General features: G+C 31.1%; 3 protein-coding genes, 1 long non-coding RNA gene and 1 pseudogene across 10 annotated transcripts; 2 read left to right on the top strand and 3 right to left on the bottom strand.

The window, feature by feature from the left end:
* Positions 1 to 43: 43 nt before the first annotated feature.
* LOC139989709 (embryonic polarity protein dorsal-like) lies at positions 44 to 2,848 on the bottom strand (annotated as a pseudogene).
* A 1,575-nt stretch (positions 2,849 to 4,423) lies between these two features.
* LOC139990387 (uncharacterized) lies at positions 4,424 to 6,062 on the top strand. Its single transcript, XR_011800555.1, has 2 exons — positions 4,424 to 4,591; positions 4,786 to 6,062. It is a non-coding gene; the product is annotated as an uncharacterized lncRNA (long non-coding RNA).
* Positions 6,063 to 6,587: 525 nt separating this feature from the next.
* LOC139990380 (uncharacterized) lies at positions 6,588 to 10,131 on the bottom strand. Of its 5 annotated transcripts, none has more exons than XM_072009608.1 (4): positions 9,340 to 10,099; positions 7,760 to 8,159; positions 7,371 to 7,587; positions 6,588 to 7,217 (listed from the first exon to the last, which is right to left on the bottom strand). In XM_072009608.1, the coding sequence occupies exons 2-4, from the start codon at positions 8,089 to 8,091 to the stop codon at positions 7,008 to 7,010; spliced, it is 759 nt and encodes a 252-aa protein (XP_071865709.1). In that variant the 5' UTR covers positions 8,092 to 8,159; positions 9,340 to 10,099; the 3' UTR covers positions 6,588 to 7,007. The 5 variants fall into 5 exon arrangements, with proteins under 5 accessions (XP_071865709.1, XP_071865711.1, XP_071865713.1 ...); XM_072009610.1 differs by having other exon boundaries at positions 6,589 to 7,217; positions 10,019 to 10,131; XM_072009612.1 differs by having other exon boundaries at positions 6,589 to 7,217; positions 7,760 to 8,139; positions 10,019 to 10,106.
* A 106-nt stretch (positions 10,132 to 10,237) lies between these two features.
* On the bottom strand, positions 10,238 to 12,684 carry Tim23 (translocase of inner mitochondrial membrane 23). Of its 2 annotated transcripts, none has more exons than XM_072009613.1 (5): positions 12,516 to 12,684; positions 11,748 to 11,997; positions 11,450 to 11,619; positions 11,249 to 11,366; positions 10,238 to 10,361 (listed from the first exon to the last, which is right to left on the bottom strand). In XM_072009613.1, the coding sequence occupies exons 1-5, from the start codon at positions 12,586 to 12,588 to the stop codon at positions 10,352 to 10,354; spliced, it is 621 nt and encodes a 206-aa protein (XP_071865714.1). In that variant the 5' UTR covers positions 12,589 to 12,684; the 3' UTR covers positions 10,238 to 10,351. The 2 variants fall into 2 exon arrangements, with proteins under 2 accessions (XP_071865714.1, XP_071865715.1); XM_072009614.1 differs by having other exon boundaries at positions 11,241 to 11,366; positions 12,516 to 12,683.
* Positions 12,685 to 13,616: 932 nt separating this feature from the next.
* Sirt1 (Sirtuin 1) lies at positions 13,617 to 22,795 on the top strand. 2 transcript variants are annotated; one of them, XM_072009576.1, is made up of 9 exons: positions 13,617 to 13,898; positions 14,634 to 14,766; positions 14,885 to 15,119; positions 15,224 to 15,439; positions 15,529 to 15,736; positions 15,860 to 16,018; positions 16,527 to 16,803; positions 16,918 to 17,762; positions 17,897 to 22,795. In XM_072009576.1, exons 1-9 carry the CDS (start codon positions 13,751 to 13,753, stop codon positions 18,370 to 18,372), a joined length of 2,697 nt encoding a protein of 898 aa, XP_071865677.1. In that variant the 5' UTR covers positions 13,617 to 13,750; the 3' UTR covers positions 18,373 to 22,795. The 2 variants fall into 2 exon arrangements, with proteins under 2 accessions (XP_071865677.1, XP_071865678.1); XM_072009577.1 differs by having other exon boundaries at positions 13,757 to 14,333.
* The last annotated feature ends 184 nt before the right edge of the window (positions 22,796 to 22,979 follow it).

Genomic DNA, 22,979 nt, shown 5'->3' with positions numbered 1-22,979 from the left:
ATCTTTCAAATTTTTATTTATATTTAATCTAAAATCAACAATTATATACTTTGATCACAGTTATTACATTTTGTATGTCACTTAATCGATAAATATTCTTCGTCCATGATATTGAAAACAGTGATTCTTAAAAATTTTATAAAAATATCCACAATGTTTAGAGTAACAATTGAATAGATATTTTACAAGATTGCACAGTAATATACTGCAATATAATCATCACCAATTAAATGTTAACTACATAATATATTCATAAAGAGAAAATTTTGTCTAGAGAATAATGTTTATATAACATTTTATACAATGTGTCAATTTTCATTTTTGATTTTGCACATATTATTTAAAGTTCCTGAATATTATTATTAGTAATACTTATAAACCTATCAGTCATGTTATTACCATTTTCTATGTTGCTTGGTCCTGCATTTATTTCTTTGTTCGTTTCCAACTAGTTTTAATAACAGATTAATTTCTTATTCATTCAATATGTACTGTCATATGATAAATAGATTCGTAATATACCATAACGTAATAAAATCTGAAATGGATTATTTACTGGATAAATCAGAAAAAGCAGTTTCAAAATCGGCGAGTTCTGTTGAATCAAGTTGATTGAGGCTCAAGTCAACTGTCCATGCTAAACTAAAATGCTTGTGCCACCTACCTCTTTCACTCCACCTGCTATATAAATTATTATTTCAAAATAGTATTACAATGATGTATTGATGTAATAATGAATATAAAATATAAATATTTTTATTACCAGCATCATCCAACGATTGAAATCCTCCGTTATAGTTTGGTGCTCTTCTGTATGATATTAATTGTTCTTGCGACTGTACTTGTGATATGTCATCTATATATAAAAATTGTTGTTCATACGTTCCAGTTGATGATTGTTGTACGGTATGATTGTTTGTTGATTGGTATTGCAGTGATGGTTGTGATTGAATAAATAGTGAGTTGTATATTGATGATCATTTTGTCAAAATTGTGGCCTGTATAACGTATTGAAATTTCTTCAGGTCTCTTACTTTTTAAACAATAGTTATACAAAAATTTTGAATTACCTCCAGATTTTCGTACTAGATTGTGGAGTAGTGATACCTGCATTGGAAGGAGACATCTGAAAAGGTAACGATTTACTTGTCGCACCATTCGATGGTCTTTTCAGTTGAACATATACTTGCACCGGTTGCGTCACTTCCTGCTTGCTATATGCCGGTGTTCTGAATACTATTGCTGTCTATTAACATAAATCAAATTATTAAATTAACTCAACGAAGATGTAGAATATATAAAATGCATAATATTCTACGCAAACGTTAAATATTGTACATACTTGTTTATATACATTACCAGGTACAAAATCATCGAATCCTTCCCAAACCACTTGTTCGTCCTTCTTCTCGAAAAATCTAACTTGTATATCATTCTTTTTCACCTTCTGGCATAATAAAATCATTTTCGTACCACCAGCGACCGACGCATTAGAGTGACTGAGCTCGTATATTGAAAGATCTGTCACTACCTCTGAAATATTTAGTTATTTAAAGTATAATTAAACAACTGATTCTCTTTCAAAATGGAATATAAAATATAATTAACTTGGACATACGTCTATTAAATATAAGGTTAGGTACAACTGATTCTAATGGTATATTTAACATTCCTTTTTGTGTTCCCTCTAAAAAAACTTGGAAGCATAACTGCAGTGTATGTAAATCAATATCAGCAATTTTTTTTATGTTCGAAGCCAGCTATTAAAAAATGAAATATTATTTATTTTATGTCAAGTACATCTAGATAAATCAAGTGGATTTCAGTTTACTTTGAAAGGGATCTATGCCAAGTTCCTCTCTTATTTCAAGTGCCTCCTTAACATTCCTTTTTCTAACATATTAAATACCAAAATGTGTAAATATGACTATCTTATTTTCTGATGACACTTCTAGTGTACAAACACCGTGTTTACATGATTTTCCCCCAATGAGATTATAAGGATGAGGTCTATAGGGCTGATCTTTTGTTACACATGATACTACAATTTTAGCTCGACCTTTGACGTCCAACTATTTGTAATAAATATTATTTTTTATCATATACCATATTCTTTCCAAATATATTCTATTTTTCATCCTTATTACTTACTCATATAGTAGGATATGTTATGTTTTCTTCCGTACTGTTTACACCGCGTATAGGAGCATGGGATCTGGTTTCCCATTCATAAAGAAAGCGCGTGGCATTACTAATCGGTTGTTCTATTATTTCAACATATGGCATCAACCTTCTAATATCCATTTTCACTGACAATTGACCTTTCCGCTATACTATACTATACAAACGCACGATCAGTAATTTGAATAATTTAATCAGTATCAAAAATTATTTGATCTTTACTTTAGGTACCAAAAATTGTTAAGCTTTCTTTTTGTTATCTTACAGTTTTCGACTTGTAGAATTCGCAAATGTAAGTTTTAAAGCTAGGAATTTACTGGTTCAGAAGTTATGATTACGATCGTAGATCGATACTCTTGTGAGACACGTCTGCACTTAAGCGAGAACCCAAATGTACCGGAGCGTCGTATATTTGGGAACCCGAGATATCCGATGACGTTCGACCCAGAAGAAGTCGCGTGGTCTGAGCTAAGTACCCGATACGTACATACGACTAGCATTTGGAATATCTAATAAGATATGGCGATATTGCCTTTTTCGTCTTATTATTTCTACATTCTTCAAATTAAAACTGATTTTTTCGTCTTTAAGATCACCAACCAGTTCATGCGACTCAGCACTTATTCAATCATAATCATCACTGCAATATTAATCAACAAACAGTCATATCGTACAACAACAACCAATGGAAACGTATGGGAACAACAATTTCCATATCTAGACGACGTATTATAAGTATAGCTACATGATCAATTAATGTTATATAGAGTAACACCAAATTATAAGAAAGGATTTCAATCGTTGCACAATGCTGGTAATAGAAATATTTGTATTTTGTATTCATTATTACTTTTATTGATGTAATAATATATAATTATATATAATATATCCAAAATATACGATAATATATAATACATCATTGTACTACTGTTTTGAAACAATAATTTATATAGCAGGTGGAGTGAAAGAGGTAGGTGGCACAAGCATTTCAGTTTAGCATGGACAGTTGACTTGAGCCTCAATCAACTTGATTCAGCAGAACTCGCCGATTTTGAAATTGCTCTTTCTGATTTATCAAGTAAATAATCCATTTCAGATTCTATTACGGTATGGGTATATTACGAATCTATTTATCGTATGATAGTACTTATCGAATGAATAAAAAATTAATTTGTTATAAAATCTAGTTGGAAACGAACAAAGAAATAAATGCAGGACCAAGCAATATCTAACAAAATAATAACAATATAACAACAATAATAACCACCTAAACACCTTGACATTGAAGTGATCTTATTTTATTAGATGCTTAAAATGTTGGCTGCTGGCTGAATACAATTCTGCATAAAATTCACACGTACGAACCACGTTCTATTGAGTTTGACCACAAACCTATATAAATTATATATTAAATTTTCGGGCAATATGAAGAAAACAATACTTGCTGATTGGTCAAACTATACTGGTATTACACTGTTTGAATTTTACGCAACTGGAAACCTTTAATTTTTAACTATTTCTCATTTGTTACATTTTAGTAATAATAGAGATACAGAGGTGACAGAAATAATGACAGTATAAGGAAAGTACGAACAATAGTAACTTATTTGAATAACTGATTCCAACAACTTTATACATGAAAATGTGATGTAAATATTGATGAATCACTTATGAAATGTAAGGGACGTTTGAGTTTTATCCAGTTTAGAAATTATCGAGAAATTTGTTCTCTTTTTTCTCTTAATTTCATTGCTAGTTATTAAAAAATTTTATACATCTCTAAAATTTTAATCTCTAACAAATCCCTACCTATATGAAGTTTGAAGATTGTGCAAAATACTATACCCTTGTTTTCAAAAAGAACCTCTCAAACTTCTTCTTTTCAAGATCCGAATTATAGAGTTAAAGAACTTCTCAAAATCCGAATTATACAAAGAAGATGAAAGAATTGGCTAAGAGTATCGTAAATTTTCTTTTCAGAATGAACTCTCCACCACTACATTGCCATGTTGTAGATATTTTTAAGCAAGAAGCTAGAACAGTTTTGGAAGAACAGAACCATTCCGACAGTCGACGAGAAACTTTCAAAGAACTGAAAATATTAAGTTAGAGTGTTACTTGGTTGTATTTTCTGTGCAATGCGTGTAGTGAGTGTTATATGCGGTGTAACAATGTTTATATTGTAGCTATATTTATTACAAAATGTATACATTTAAAGAACTTCCGATACCAGTACGTTAAAGTTTGCGCAATCTGGCGGATAACCCAGATGTGAGAGATAGGACGCTGCACCGTATTCGGTTGGGAAAATCGCAGTACGTGTGTGATTTTGCTGTGGACATTCTCGGACAGGACAATCACGGTTTACGTCTCTGAATACCATGGCCTTCTTCTTTACGATTTGTACAAAGTAAGTTACCCATATATTATACAGATTAAGGATTACTATGTGCCTCGCTGCTTAGGTTGACTTCCTTTCGTTTGTGTAAGGAGGTTTGCTTGCGTGCAGGGGCATTTTGGCCGATTTTTAATTGTCAATAACTAAAAAACAAAGCCGGAAACGCAATATTTTATTTTTGATTTTCGTCTTATTTCGACTTCAAGAATCACCCCTTAAATTTCTTGACACCTGTAGCCGAGCACCCTGTATATAGGAATGGAAGTATAAAAAATGCCGATAAATTTTGTCCTTCAATATTAAGGGAATAGGAAACAGAAATATCAATGGAAGATATGATCGAAACGAAATTAATATGAAACGTATCGTAAAACCCGAATAAACGAAAGAATAAATACACGAGAAGACGAAGGACGAGCAAAGACATAAGAGTGTTTACTATAAATACACTTCTGTAAGATGGAAGCGAAATCAATGTGAAACGTATCGTGAAAACGAAATAAAAGAAAGAATAAACAAACGAGAAGACGAAGGACAAGCAGAGACATAAGAGTGTTTACTATAAACACGCTTCTGTAAGATGGAAGCAAAATCAATGTAAAATTTATCGCAGAAACGAAATAAACGAAAGAACAGGTACACGAAAGGACAAGCAAAGACATAAGAATGTTTACTATAAACATATATAACCATTATACTTCGATAAGGAGGTAAACAATATAACGAGTACAATCGCAATACATAGATTTTAAATAATCGACTACGACCAATTCACATTTATGCCTACGACGTTTAAATCACATTTATCCATTTACTTATTTACTTACTTTTCATTTACTTTCTTATTTACTATTCAAATGGTGTCACAATGTAGCAGTGATACTAATACGTTTGAGAGTGACTTAGATCTCCGCTGATATCTGCTAGGAAGTAATTTCATTGCTCATTTTAAGCTATAAATGTATTTTACTTACATATACTATCCTTTGACAGCAGAACTCAGGGTTCAAAAATTTACTTCCGGAACAGAACAGATATAAAAGAGGTTACTACTCTCTATGAACAATCGTCACGCATTGCTATCTATATTGCTTATGTGACATTCTAAGTTGGCAAACGAAAAAAATGTAAATCTCATTGATTTTAACGAAAGAAGCCAACCTACTGCACAAAGATGGAAATAAGTCCTTTGAAAGGAATGCTCATTTCATTGATTATTTTCGACACCCAACACAATTGTAAAGTTAAGCACGCGTATTGGTAAAAAGTATCACATATACGAACAAAACAATGTAGCATTGTGTGACGGTGAGCGATAGAGAGCAGTACTTCCTTTGACCCCGTGCCAATCCACAAGATTTTTTCTATCTCTATGTTATACTCGGACACAATTTTTATTATTGAATGAATATAGCAACATCCAAATACTTTATATAAAGTGTAAAATTACATTATAATAAATATAATTATAAATTTATATATACATATATCTTGTGCTTTATTCATAGCTTTACTATTTAGGAATAAAAAAGTAAATAAATGAAACTTATAATCTTCCAAATTCTTATTTGTATACGATCTTTATTCAATTATGACATTTAACATTTTACAATCTTCATATTTTTCCTTAGAGTTTGCTAATATAAGCGTTCGGATACTTTCGTGAGCCATTATGTGCGTATAATATCGCGTAGCTTTTCTCCGTGTTTAACGGCAATGACAAAATTGGAAATGTAATATTACTGCCCTTTTTACAATTTAAGAGTAATTGAAGACACAAGACAAAGATAAAATATTTGCAGTTTTCTTCAATGAGAAAAAATAAAAACACCGAATATAGAATTGTATGATTTTTACTCACTTACCTTCCTTTATTTTAATCAAAGAAAAGGTGTTGAAGGAAGAAGAAACACAAGTACCATAAGGTTTATTCGTTTCATTGAACAATTTTCGTAATGTTTTTAGAGTAATAATACATGTCTATTTATGCGTAAAATGATTTCAACGACCATACAGTGTATATGTAAAATGTTTCGTTATGTAGCTACAAAAAGGAAAGAGACATGATTACAAACTATATACATATTAAATTGTAGCAGACTTTAGTAGACTATACTGTACTTAAAATAATACTCGAACGAGTGCATAAAATAAACACAAGTGATACCAAACGACAGGCATTCATCGCAGTATTGTATATATTACTTAACACAATCTCGGAAAATATGGTAGTCGACATAATATTAGAAAAAACAATATACGATTTTTTTTTTTTTTTTTGTAAATATGTATAAAAATGTAATAAAAACATGTATATTATTTCATATTATTTATCGATATCTCGCCAACGAATGAACAGGAGTGCGCGTGCGTCATTTAAAATCTAATCAAACGGGATTTCGCGATATTGGAAAGTTGTTGTTAAATTTCAAAAAAAACACAATTTGCTACGCGCCATGATATAGTATAACATGAAGGCGAGCGTCCAAGAAATAAAATTGTACCAAGTAAAAACAATAGCTAATCGAAGAACGACACCAGAGTCAGGCGGTTTAGCGCGATTCCAGGTGGAGTCATTCGGCTGTAAATAATCCATAAAATCAAAGATTGCTCCGCAGGAAAGTCTCTGGTGAATAACCTGTAGAAAGAAGGAAAAAATGAAATAATCGTGCTATAGAGATGGGTCGAAGATACAAAAGTGAAAAAAGGAACTCGATAGAGATATATATAATAAATACATCATACTGTTAGCTTAACTAGACTTTCATGCTAGGGTAATATCAAGACGTACCTCGGCTTCGCGTCCAGTTGAACCTAAATTTTGTATCAGCATAACCCTGTAATGGTCGCAAGTTTGATAAAAACCATCGGTTACTATTATTGCATGAGACAATGATAAACAGGAAAGTAATATCGCAAGAAAGACAAAAGGCATCCATTTTTGGTACGGTGTAAGTCTTTGTCTGCGTCTAGTATCTACTGTTGAAGGCTCGTTGATTTCGAACTCTCTGCGAATGTGAAAATATAGTGATCCGATTTCGAACAATACTATTAACAAATACGATTTTATTTATTACATTCATATTAACAGATATCTAACAAATTTTATGCAAAGTTGTGTAAAAATATGGAGAGTTCAATTCTCAATATGACCAATTTCAGTCCTCCTTCTAATCGTACCTGCTATTATCATTGTTGGTTCGTACAGGTGCATTTGAATCCTTCTTTATATAACCTCTATATCCATGATATCCGGCAAGACATAAATCCAGTATAGCCGTCGGCACCAAGCCGAATACAGCAAATTTGCAAAGGCTTCCTTTACCCCCCACAAAAGTACTGAAGGTGTTTTTAGAGTATAATATACAACCGCAATCGATGCTAATACAAACATCCAAAATGAATGTCCAGTAATGCCAAAGGACGGCCATGCAAATCATCGATATAAACGATGTAATTACACTGGAGATATACAGGAAACTGAGAAATCGCTCAATTTTCTTTTCGAACATTTTATAAATGTATTTTCTCTCTTCTTCTTCTCCCTACTTCTTCTTCTTCTATAGGAAACAAATGTCACCTAAGAATTAATATAGATATTGTATCAAATAACTTGATATTTCCCTTCTTTTTCGATTTTATCGTTTTAATCATTGTAATTCTGACTTGAATATAGATTATACGATTTTATTATTATTACTATAGGTTTATATTGTGATTTGTGATTAATTTTCTTCGCTACCACTTGTTTGTGTTCATTATTTCTCATCATTATATCACGTACGTATACATATACCTGTACATGCGTATATGTGTATACGATTTTAATTTTAATCTTGATATTTATTGTTCAAATATTAGTCTTAAATAATGTAATATGATCGAAATCAGTACACGTAAAATTATAGAATATTCTTTGTAAAACTATACCCTCTTGCTCTTTTCGATTGATTTACAGTACGACAAACTAAAATATATAAAATATACTGGCTATATTGAAAATCACAAATAATAAAAAATATGAAAAATAAATTCGAAAAATTATTAAATAATCGAATAAGAAAGAAACAGACAAATAGAAATGGAAGTAAGAACACTGCGAAAAAGAGAAAAGGACATTGATACGAAGGAAGAGCAGAGAATAACGTTCTGATGAAAAATGTAATATAACAAGGAAAACAAGGAACCCATACTATTAACTAACGATAGCAATTTTGCGAAACTAACATTTTCTGAAATTTCAATACAAACGTGCGGGTACAAATGTAAAGTATTGTGTTAACGATTGGTTGTCTGTTCGTCAAAGTAAATATTTTCATAACTACTACCATTTCCTCCCGAGTACTACTATTTTCGTAATAATGATTCATCAACAATTTTTCAATGTTTACCTTAAACAATATGAAATAGAATAACGTTATCTAAACTTGTCTATTAATGTACGTAGTAATTAACGTTTCTCGATAAACAAGCAAACGGAACAATCGAGTTACATATATTTCTAGTCCTGTTTTTATCATACAAATCAAGTAAAATTATGTAAAAATGAATGTTCGACGAATTAAAGAATATCTCGGAACAATTCATCCGATCCATGTAAATTCGTGATTAAACTTGTTTATTGCATGCATGTGTTCCATCGATGTATTCGGTCATAATTATGCACCAAATGCACATCTACACCTATTTCTTAACAATGAGATATTTTTGTAGCGCGATGGAAGGAGATATTTAGCGCTATGTATTATACAATCCCTTACCCAAGTTTACTAAAGTTGATAATAGTTCAATGATGAAGTTTTTTGAAACGTTGTAGCACTTTATGAAAGAATACCTCCTTTTTTCTTTCTCTTAAAAGGTTATTCAGTTCCAAAATATATTTTTCTAGTAAAATATTGCTTCCTTGCTGCTTCGAACAACTTTAGCTCACATCGAAGCGTTCATGAAAGCGTTCATGCTATAAACATATCGCGTGTTTCTTGGTCAAATAAGCCGTGAATTTTCACTAATACACTTATCGATGCAACATCTATACGAACGTCAAAGATCGTACCGAGTAAAGATCAAATATTTACCTTTTACCATAAATGTTTACGTCCCGTATAATATTTTTAACCGTCATTATAGAAATGATCGATTCCAATGTGCAATAATGCAAATCGGGAAAACGAGTTAAATTTTTATTTCCGTTTTACTGTTCGTACTTTTACCGATGTTTTCATTATCAATCGAAACTCGCACGTCTATATTACATACACTACTAATGATACCATTTCTGTTAAGATAGTGATCAAGTTTGAGCTAATTTAGTAATTAACAAATAATTTGAACGATCGGTCGTTACTTCTTTCAATTTTTCTTTTTTCACTTAAATTTTTCTGTTTTTCGAAAATGGTTGAGAACATAAAGATAAACTTTGATAAGATTATCGTACCTTACCGATATATGATAGTAATCCAGATGTCACACGTAAACTGTACAGTCTGTCGGTATTGCTGATATAAATCTAAAACTATATATATATATAATTATATATATACACACACACACACTTATAATTTCTATATATACAAAACACATGCGCGCGCACACGTATACATATAACAGCTATGTTGCATTATATATTATATTATTTGTATTGTAGATTAATTTGGCATATTTCATTAAACTGTTTATATTCTATAAAATTGTCCAACATGATTTTCTCTATGTACAAATAAATCATTTTCGTTGTGCAAATTTCTAGTAGCTCAAAATCTTCTTCCTCATACTTCATTTAGATCTGTAAAAAAAAGTAAAGGAAAATGTGTGAGTAGGATATGCCCAATAACGTTACGATTGTTTAGGTTGTATCAATCGTGCAATACGTGTTATCAGGATACTTAAAATGGAACAATCTTATGAAGAATACTAATAGAATTTGTTTTATTCAGTCTGTTTATTTTTTGCTTCCATTTTCATCTCTGTTTTTTTCCTTTCTTTCATTTAAATTCTTTTTTTTATTTTTAATAAATTAACAAAAGGAAATTATATAATTTTCTAGAAAATAGAATATAATAAAAGTCACTAATACAAATGCAATTTTGTGAAACTAAGATTAAAAAGGGCATAAGCACTTATTGAGACGATTTTTTACAGATATACATGAAAGCGAACATAATTTATTTTCACTCTTATATATTCAGATGGATTGATATATTAAATAACAATTTCACTCAATGATACGATACAAAATTGAAGGACAATAAGTGTAGGATAACTTTTATATACGAAATTGGTACATGTTAAAATAAAGATGAGGTTTAAAGGATATTGTTCGTAATTAATGTAATGAAAAATTGATTGTTTTCTGAATCACATAAGCCATATAGTACTTGAACAAAGAGCACAAGAAATATAAGAACATATAAAGGTTTTTGCGATAAATATTTAAAAATATTTTGACAATATACTAAATGTATAAAGCTTGAATGTTTTTAACCAAAACAGGAATGGTAAAATTGATCATCGTTGGCAATGTTCGTAAAAATATTGTTTTTATGTAATTTGTACCAATTACAGAATGTAAAATCTCATGTCATCTCCTTGTTAGTACTATTATGAAATTAAAACCTTTATAAGGAAAATATTCGGAATAGTCAGAGGTTTTGGTGTTACACACAGTCTTACGCCGGATTTACGTTGCGATGCCTCAATTCCTGTAAGGCTTCCCGATTACTCCATAAGCAATATACAGATGCTATTGCCAGTCCTACACAACCACCTAATGCACATTTTTTCAAGCCAGCTGAAACAATTAATCAATCATTTGCACAATTTCGATAGATGAATCTTTTTTAGCCACATAAATATTACTTAAATGAAACTTACATGTAGATTTGAATAACATGCCAGTCCCAGTTGCTGCTGCTAAAGTATTCAAGGAATCATCCGTACCTCTGGCCCAAGATAACAGCACACCAAATCCACTATACATTACAGACACTATTCCAAATGTGTTTGCTAACGACGAACCACTTTTCATAACATGGTTGATTAATCTACCAAGAAAAGAATTATATACAATTTGTTGGCATGTCATGGTATGTATAATATAAAACTATCTATGTTACTAATGAAAAAAACAAAAAACCAAAAAAAAAAAACAAAAACGTATTAAAATACATACTGAGTTCTTCTAAGCTTGCCAGTTTGATCAGCTAATGATGTTGCTTTAATTCCTCTATATAAACCAGTTGCACCGCCAATACCAGCTCCTATAATACATGCTGCACCAATCTGACTGAAAGCCAATTCAAATCTTCCTCTTCGTTTTGCAGCTCCCTCAGGAAATATGTATTCTGGCTGACTTGGAGGAAGATACGCAGGATCAAAGTTTAAATAAGGACTAAGTGGTGCTAATCCTTGTTGTGACGTAACTGGTAAATATGATGTAACATATTACAAAACATCTCTGACTTTGATATTAATATGAAATGTCTAATTATGCATATGACACTATACAAATTCTAAATAAAACAAATATTCTTCCAGTATTTTGTAAAATACTTTATTTATACTAATATTGAAATTATTGTTTTCTTTTAATACTCAATTGTTTATCTTCGATATAACAAATTTATTGTAACGACTTCATTTTGAAAATACATCATGAGTATTTACATAAATTTTACACGTATGAACAGATATAAAATATTATAAAAAAATATAATAAAGAAACGGCAGTACATATCGCCTCATACTATACATATGTATGTACTTATATATTGAGGTTATATGATCATATTTAATTAATTATACTTGGCTTTGGATTTTACAATCTACATGTAAATTATGTCTCCCTAAGTAATATTAATATAATGTAATAATCACATTATTTGTGAAATGATAATATACATGACTTTATTATTCAATGAATTATTAACTTTTAACTTACCTGGTATATTTAAATTACCATATCTTCCACTGTTTATTGTACTTTTAACATTCTCATCACGTAAATCTATCATTTTTGATGTTAGACCGCTTAAATTTTGGTTTATTCTATTACCTCGTAGACTTAAGAAAGGCCTGGGTTCGTATTAGCACGTTTCTTCATAAAATTAGTTTAAACCGCGTACTCTGAATATGTCGAGAATCATTTTCTGTAGGTCAAATGAAGTGATTAGAGATACCTATCGTAAAATATTACATATTTTTAGAAAGAGAGAGAAAAGAAGAGAGTGGAGTAACAATAAAAAATTGTCGGTATGTACCAAACAAATATTTATGTAAAATACCTAAATATGAATAGAAGAAAAGAAGGATATTCATATTGTCTTCCTTTCTTTTATTTCATTATCTTTATTTTTTCTTAACATAACAACACATTATGTATAACTATCTTGTTGTAATTATTATTATAATGTAGATAATAAGTTCAGGAATTTAAAACAACAACCATAAATATTATATAAATTATTTATTGTTACATATAGCGAGATTTTAATTTAATCGCTTATTTGTAATAAAATTATTTCTTATTTCTATATATCCACGTTTCGTGTAGAAAAATTAAAATAATCGAAACATAAAAATTATGTGAAAAATATATAATTAAAGTCTCATTGGTATATGTGTACGCATCACTTACGCTAAAAAACATCTGAACTATCAGTCGTCGATAATTGAAAATATAGGTGGTTGTAGAAATCTATTTAGATAATAACAATAAATAGACATTTAGATACAGAGTAATATAAAAAAAGAATATATATATATAAATAACTAAAAACGAATATATATATAAAACATTATATGCTTATGATATAAAATAAAACATAATTTTATTAAAGTCTAACATATTTTGTTCCAACGACATGCAATGTAAGTACTTAAATACGCGTGTAAGTCGTCAAATGAAAATCAGAAAGTTCTTAATTAGAGTCGAAATTAAAAGCAAGTTGATCGAATTTGGTCAGAATCGGAATAACGTAAAACAAACATATCGATCGCTGTTTCTTCTTTCTGATACTTTTCTACTTCTATTTCTATGTAGATAGATATCAGCAATGTCGTGTTCTGTAAACCGAGCGAAAAAGTGGAGGGGAAAAGCATTAAAGACACAGGCGACCTCTGTTGTAGGAATGATTGTGGGCGCGCATCAAACTATGCATTGCATTGCTGTCGAAAATGGCGTCAGGCTCGGAGCTGCCAGAATATTCGTCCCCAGCAAAACGACGAAAAGTTGACGGCATCGGTTACAACGGCGTCAGTTGCGTGAAACCTGATTTCCAAGATTGTCAGACGTCGCATGATACCCCCAATGAAGATCTCGAAGGTATTTTGATAAAAATATGGTCGATTCATTAATGAAATTTACAAGATTGCAAGATGGCGGTTAAGAAGGCGTCCGCTTTTCTTCCGTGGTTATCGGTTCATTCGTAGTTGACTGAAGACAAGAGCCGCCATGACAGTTTCTGTGTATGTCGCATATCTAACTTCGTAGTTCATTTTTCATTTTATCCAGTATATATTGCGATGTTACTAAATTTTTATTTTGTAATCCAATAAAATTATTTGTTAATTAACTTGTTTCGAACTGCTCCCCCAACACATTCTTTATAGAAGTAATCATAAGTGAAAATTCACTCGGTGAAAATAGAAAAACTAGTATCAGCGCGATATAAAGGTGTGTGCATAGTAGGATGTATTCGACGAACGTTCACAGATGGCATGATAGACGATTTCATTATACACGATCCATGAACGATAGGTAGTTACGCGCTTTTCTATCAGATTTAACGGCATCCCGCCAATTTTTGAATATTTTCAAAATGATTTATTACCAATAAATTTCTATTTTCACTTGGATAAATACATCTATTTCTACATTATTACGTTCGATAAATCGAGGAAATATGAAAAAGTTGGTTTTGTGAGTTTTACTTTTCCTATAACCGTAATTAATGCAGGAAAATAGAAAATTAAAGGAAATAATAAGGAAAAAAGAAAATTGTATTTTAATATCTTATTGCTTATGTAATAAAGAAATACATAGTTAATGCTTTTACAGAAACATATGGTGGAGATAGTGGATTCAATGAATTAAGCGACGAGTCAAAATCAGCATCTATTTCACCAGATGCTACAAACTTAATGACAACTCCATCACGAATTGACTCAACTAGTGACGACACTGGTTGTCCGTAAGTTTAATTTATACATATATCATCCATTCTTTATTTACTTTAATGTAATTAATTGTTGAATTTTTACAAATCACTGCAAAAAGTAAATTACCTCTTCCCCTATGTAACATTCCAGAATTGACACAGCAGATGAGAAGGATGAAGTATCATCAACAGTTTCAAATTTATCTGATTTATCAGGACTCTCTGATTTTTCTGGCGAGGGTGATATTAATTATCAATGGAGAAATGCATCTTCGTGGGTTCAGAAGCAAATGTTGATAGGTGCTGATCCTCGAGATCTTTTACATCATCTTCTCATGGATTCTACACAAATTCCAGATCAGGTCGATGACCTGACTCTTTGGAAGGTGTGTAAAAGGAAACTATTTAATATTATCTAATAATATATTGTACATTGAAAGTTTTAATATTCGTTTCTTATTACCCAATATTTTATTTGGATGTATTTCAGATTATAATAAATATGATGTCAGAACCACCACGTCGACAAAAATTGAAACATATAAATACTTTAACAGATGTTGTTAGATTAATACGTAATAGTAATAGAATAATAGTTCTAACTGGAGCAGGAGTAAGCGTTAGTTGTGGAATTCCTGATTTTAGAAGTAGAGACGGTATTTACTCAAGATTGGCACAAGATTTTCCAGATTTACCAGATCCACAGGTGATCTAACTATAAAATATGTTCTTTGATTTATCAATTTTATTTAGAAATTTCCTTTCTTCTACATTAATCATCATTTGTTCCATTAGGCAATGTTTGACATTAACTATTTTGGTCAAGACCCAAGACCATTTTACAAGTTTGCACGAGAAATATATCCTGGACAATTTAAACCTAGTCCTTGTCATAGGTTCATAAAAATGCTTGACAAACAACAGAAACTTTTAAGAAATTACTCGCAAAATATCGATACATTGGAGCAAGTGGCAGGCATCGTAAATGTTATCGAATGTCATGGTGAGTGACGTATATATGTATGTACACGTACATGTACATACACACGCACACATTTACACATACTTACAATCAAAAATTTGTATCTCATTTTGGAATTAAATCGATTTTTTCACGATATTCAAGGTTCTTTTGCTACTGCATCGTGTACAAGGTGTAAATATCAAGTGAAAGCTGATGACATTAGAGAAGACATATTTTCCCAGAGGATACCATTGTGTCCAAAATGTCGAGTTAATACTTTGCCTCCCATTTCGGAAACTAATCTTAACGAAAATTATAAAGGTAATTATAAATATTAGACACACTGAAAGCATTGACTGATGTTATGTGATCTATGGTCATTTGTAGTCTTTTATTGCTAATTTCTCTGTGGTGTGGAAAATTAGCTACCTAGTGATAGTTTTTGCTATTAGTCTTTCCTGTAGCGCGTCGCGAGTCGGTGGCCATGAGAGAACATTATCTACTCTTAACGGAATACGTCTTCGCTAAATGATGTTGCCATTTACTCTGATCTACGCATAAGTTGATACATCAATTGTAACTACGAGTAAAACCTTGGCTTGTTTATAAGCATATAAGGTAAACTTTTAAAAGTTGCATCAAGTTACCCGTGCGTGCTGTTTAGCCAGATTTGCGGGGTACAGTTTACGATACGCCGTTCAAACGTTTCTCAAACTAAAAAGATACGATCTGTGTTTACGATCGAGTAAAACACACAGCGCAATCTGCTACGGCTAACGGAAATGTTAGTAACAGGATAATTTTCATTATAAATTTTTATAATTTACAGATTTAGTGACACAGGGTATAATGAAACCAGACATTGTTTTCTTTGGCGAAGGACTTCCGGATGCTTTTCACGATGCGATGGCCAAAGATAAAGATGAATGTGATCTTTTAATTGTAATCGGATCGTCATTGAAGGTTCGACCAGTAGCATTAATACCTTCCTCCATTCCGTCTCATGTTCCACAAATTCTCATTAATCGTGAATCGTTGCCACATCTAAAGTTTGATGTTGAACTCTTAGGAGATGGTGACATTATTATAAATCAACTCTGCCACTTGTAAGTAAAAATATCAGGGATTATGTATGTATATGTGTGTGTATATATATATATGCAAAGAGGAATGTTACATCATATATATATATATATATATATATCTTTACATTTTTAAAGAATGGAGAATAACTACAAAGAAGTATGCTGGAACGATACGATCCTTAAAGAAGCAACACAGCTTTTACCGGTGCGTCACTTACCAGATGACACTTGGGAACAAAGTCAAGATACTACATCAAACACTGTGTTGTCTCGAGATAGTATGGAGACTGATTTTAAATTGCACGACTCATGTTCTATTGAAAGTCAAGACAGTCTAATGGTTCATGATAATGTCGTAGAGCAATACGTGGAAAATATGAATGCGCGCGTTTCTCCCTTCTGCAATGATCACACAAATAGTATGGAAGACAAGTTCAACCTGTTGGAGGAAAGTCCAAAGAGAAGATTAGGCGAGTCAAGTGTGGAAAGTAGTCCAAAAAGAATGAATTTTGGCAGCAATTGCATGTTAGATTTTAACTTGTGCTCCTCGAAGACAGAGAATACTTCAGAGAGTTCGATCGATTATAAATTTCATACTGTTTCTGTAGAATCTACATCGAAGGATATCGGGAAAATTTACAGTTTAGAAGAGTGTCAAGTATTTCCAAGGATAATAGAAATCTCTTCGGAAAGTACATTATTAGATTCTACCTTAAAGCCACATCATTGCATCGAAAATAGAGCGTCGTTAAAAATTAATAGCGATTACTCTACGGTGGATCCTATTGAAATTGAAAAAATGAATTTTAAACCGAGACAAGCTTCTATCGATTCTGCATTAGACTCCGGTGTAGGTGATAGTTGTAACAGTGTAGACAGTCGAGAAGATAAAACTAACAAAGAAGAATTAAAAAATGGAAGATTGGATCAGCACTATTGGCATTCTAAAGTACGAAAAAGTCTTGCCGTGAGATTACCAGGTATATATATATTTCTTCCTTTTATAATTGTATATAATTGTATATTTTATAAAAATTACAATATATACATAAAAACAGTTTTTACATTATACGTAAAAATATAAGTTGTATGTTGCAACTATTTCTTTTTACAGAAAATTCCTATTATCAGTTGGCACCTGGAAAGTATATATTTCCTGGAGCAGAAGTGTATTCAGATCCTGAAGAATATGATCATTGTTCACTTTTCATAAATTCCGAAAGTTCAGATAGCGATAGTGACTCTTCATCTGTGGAAGAAGAAGAGGAGGATGAAGGAGAGGAGGAGGAAGAAGAAGATGAAGAAGATGAGGATGAGGGGAAAGAAGAACAAGTGGATGATGGCGACGATGAGGTGGGAGAAGTAGAGAAGCCAGATTTAAAAAAAGAAGGCCACAAAGTAGTCGGGGTTAATAAGAAGAAGGATGAACGAAAAGAAATAGTGAAAGAATATGGGAAAGGAGAAACAAACGATAAAAGGGAGATGGATAAGGAAGGGGAGAAGGAGAAAAATCAACGAAAAGCAATGAAAAGGGAAGATGAAAGGAGAAGCATGAATAAGTTTCAAAACGAGAATATTTTAGAAGACTAAAGAAATGTAAGTTTGTTATTACTTGAGAATTAATACAGACCAGAGTGACAAATTGGAATTGGGAAAGAAAAAGAATATTAATGCAGATACTAATGCTGATACTTAGCGTGACTGAAGATATAAAATGAACAACAGGAAATTACTCGTACAGTTATGTACATTACTTAAGGTAAATTGTATCTAAGCCGTAACGTTTCAATTCTTATTATCTTCATCAAACTAGAAAGTTTGATGAAGCAAACAATAAATAGTTGGAGAAAAGTGCAATTTTTACCGCATTACACGTGTACAAACGTAGTAAGTACACATACAAAAAGAAAAAAGAACGGGGATTTATAAATAAGACATATGTTTATCTTTCAATAAGATCTGTTAGTAATTTAGTACAGGCTGATTCTCTCGTCAGTTAACTCGATGATAACGTAACGCCAATTATACCGTAAATCACATACTTTCGTTTTCGTTTTTCATGTATACATATTTTTGCGCGCGCGTACGCACAGAAAGAGGGAGAAAGAGCTATTTCTGCCCTAGATGCTGACACAAGGTCGACTTTTGATAACAGATCAAATGAAATCAGATGGACAAAGGCTGGCTTTTGATAACAGATGTAAGTCGACATGGCGTTATCACTGTGGTGGCATTGCCTCTGTATTAATTAACGAAAGCATCACCCTGTAAAATAGTTTAACGGTTTCTTTAAGTAAACAACGTTTTACTATCAACTAGTCACAGGACATTGGAAAATACTGTGATTCCTTGTTTTGTATTTACATCAAAAACGTAGCGCAATGATTTAAATTCTTTTCCTTATTAAATAGTAAATTTCTTTGCAAAAATGTTTTTCAATATAAAAAGATCATTGATATTGATGATGCAGTAAGATCTTCAAATGTCTTACAGTTTTTTGATTTTCAAAATACGCATCTAAATATTTTCAGTGAATTTAATAATTTGCAAATAACTGACGGTTATACTACAGTAATTCGCATTGTCACACACGCGCGCGCGCACGCACACACGCACGCACGCACACATACACGATAAATCATTGCGATAATTTTTGAATAAGCAATTAAAAATTTGTAAAAAGCCTTTAGAAAATGCAAAAGAAAGGTTGTGCAAATATGTCTATAAAACAGAAGGACGAAAAACTGCGGTTTTACTAAATTGATTAAGAAAGTAAAACTATCCATGACTCACTCGCGATATATACTATACTCTCTTTATGTATATTCTAATATTCTTTCAACATTGTATATAATATTTGATATTATTTCTTCTATTTTTCTTTGTTTCTTTTGTTTTGTCGCATACTAATATTACAAGTTTGGGAACCAATATGTGAAAAGAATTTGATTCGGAGATATAATTCGTAAATGTTTTATGAAAACAAAAAATAGATAATAGATATTCTGAATATTGTGCAATTGTAGAAGGATAAAGAAGATCTAGAGCATATTACGCGGTTTATTCTGGGGAAGGAAACAATGCGTACAATGAGTGTTGAATGCATGCGATAAAACAATGCACATCAGTGTTTACTCATTGAAATAGAAATACAGAACGATGTAGCTGTAAAAAATGAATTCTCTTCAATTTGGAATATGTTACAAATATATGCATTGTTACATGTGCATAATTAGTTTTTGTGAAAAGTATTTAACCGGTCGTCTTAAGAGAAAGTTTAATAACAGACAATGAACAATTCCTTCTCTTAGTAAAAAAGAAACGTAAGGGAAGAAAATTCCATGGTAAATTAGTATTTGCTTTAACATTTGAACTATTTCTACTTATTACTATTATTTCGCTCTTACGATTTATATTATTATAACATGCTATTATCATTAAACATTTTGCTATTGCATCTATTGCGGAACTATCATTAGCAATTATTTATGTTCTGTAAATTATTATGTAAGTTAAGGAAATCGAAAGAATATCGTGTGTTAGATGTTCGAGAACTATGTATTTTTAAATACTTTATTTGATAATGTTTACGAATATGCGAACAAAAAGTATTAATTATGTCACAAGACTTGTAGAAAAGAGTACATCGATACGTTTGGAATAACATTGAATGAATGAATAATCGTATGCGTGTGTACACGCGCTTGTATGTATGTGTTGTATGTACAATTATAAAAAAATTTTCAAAAACCACAGGAAGGTGCTCTGTATATTGTAAAATTTTAGCGTTGGAAAGTAAGAAGGAGAGAAAGAAAGAAAGAAAGGAAGCCGGTTAATGATGAAGATGAATGCAATCTAGAAATAGTTTTAAGTTTTAGCGATAAGTTTCTGATTAAACCTGAAGGCAAAATTAGTCCCAATGATGTCGTACTGAATGTGTCTAGATTTGTTAGGTTTTGATTTTTTTTCATTGGAGCACGGGCGAATGTACAAAGCAATGTTGGATAGTTTTGGCATTGCGTGTTATTTTTATATGAAGAAAGAAATCAGTGAATGAGTATGAACGAGAGAAAGAGAATGAGTAAGATAGAGAGAGATGATAGAATAGTAACAGAATTAAAAGAGAAAAATAATGAGAGAAGAATAATATGCGACGATATCCGAGAAATTGGATGTAATGAATGTAAATTACTTCTGTTATATGGATCATGTGATTGTAGAAGCATGCGTGTATGTATAGGCACAATCGATGCCCTCTTGAAATGTATCGTCGCCATATTTATTAGGAAAGAACGAAATAATTATATGAAAATTTATTATACTTACTAGAGAGCAAAATAATTGTTCAAAAAAGCGTTATGCTTAATGTCCAAGATACACGTATGTGCGTGTGCGGATAGTTGGACTCGCATATGCACATACGTGTGTATATAAGTGTATACATACTATATGTATACGAATATGTAAGCGTGAATATGTGTGCGTGTAAATGAGAGGGAGAGGGAGAATGAGTGTATGTCCGCCACGAGTAGGAAACAAATGAGATTACTATATCACCAAGGATAATTCATGATTTGTTAAATACACTTTCAACATGTTGCATGAAGCTTTATTTTTTATTAGCGAAACATATAAGGATGTAACGGAGAAATTGTTGGAACATTGAACTTTGCTAAAACATCTTGAATAATTCAAATGAGAGAGTGTAGTTAGTTTTATAAAATTTATAGGATATATTTTCCGCTATGTACAAATAGCTTTATTTATCATTGTTTTCTAAATCGATACGCAAGAAGTATAAATTAGGAATTTTTTAAAGCCCCCGTCATTTGTCTTTATTTATTTAAAATTCACATAAATAAATAAATATATAGTAGGTAGGTAAGTTGATAAAGAGTAAATAAATACATAACTAAAGAGGATATGATTAGGTAGATAAGTAGGTAGGCATGTAGGCAAATATTTTATAGATAGCTACACAAGCAAGTAAATAGATAGGGTAGGTAAAAAGCAGGCAGACATGCAGGTACAGAACAAAAACGTATAAATAAAAAAAAAGTAAGATACATATACTATACATATACTGCACGCAGTATGCATACACTTTACGTGTACGCAAAATATGTTGAATGCACAAACGGTGTATATATGAATGTACGTATACACGTAAAATATGTATAGAAAATTAATTTTAATCGACACTACAAATTTTCCATAACTTTTTGAAATTTGATTCCTCTCTCTCTCTCTCTCTCTTTCTCTCTCTCTCTGTTAATCGACTAGAAGCGTGATTGCGCTGTATTTCTCTCGAGTAAATAATGTTGTTAATAGTATCATTTGTTTTATTTTCGATGCATTATCAAAATTATATTTATTAATTTATTAGTATTTATTTCTTTAGATTTTGGCCATTTAAAAGAAGAAAAAAATAAGTATAACAATAATGGAACAGATGTGGAGAAAAATGTGGTGCATTTACATATGATAATGCTGTTTAAATACGCACGCTGTTGATTCAGAGAGAAACATCGCAAAGATTCGACAATCATGCCAATTTCTTCTTTTCCACGTACTGACTTTTTGTATAAATGTGTCACGTGTAAATATTTATTATTTTTACTATATGATGAGAATAGTGAACCACAATCGTTTCGGCTGAACAATGAATTCTGCAATATGCTTTTTTTCCTTTCAAATTAAAATATGAGATCAAACCATCTACAATCATTGCTGCTACTATTGTTGTTTTTGCATCTATTCTGTTTATATATATGTCAGATTGATACAAACTAAAAAATTTTAACCAATTTTTCTGAAAATTATTCATCGTTTAGCCGGTACGAAAGAACGAGAGGTGCAGAAACTTTGAATTTTTTTTATAATTTGTTATTTAATATAATGGATGTTATAGAAATGTTCTCTATATTTCAAACGTTATAAGTTTTCTGTTTCTTTGGTATTATTAACGTGTAAGCTTATCTTCTAAATTAAACACTTTTTTATGATAACAAAATGACTTGTTAATTTTTATGCAATAATTTCATACCCTTAGCAATCACCCGATCTTGAATTGAATTTATTATCATTATAAATTATTATCATCATCATCATCATTATCATCATCATTATTATTATATCACTATTATTAGTCTTCTTCTCCTCCTTGTCATTGTATTGATTATTAAGAAAAAATAATG

The sequence above is a fragment of the Bombus fervidus genome, chromosome 8 (assembly GCF_041682495.2).
Source record: "Bombus fervidus isolate BK054 chromosome 8, iyBomFerv1, whole genome shotgun sequence".
NCBI classification, from domain to species: domain Eukaryota; kingdom Metazoa; phylum Arthropoda; class Insecta; order Hymenoptera; family Apidae; genus Bombus; species Bombus fervidus.
Note: the sequence above shows the minus strand (reverse complement) of the source record. Positions and strands in the feature narration are given on the sequence as shown.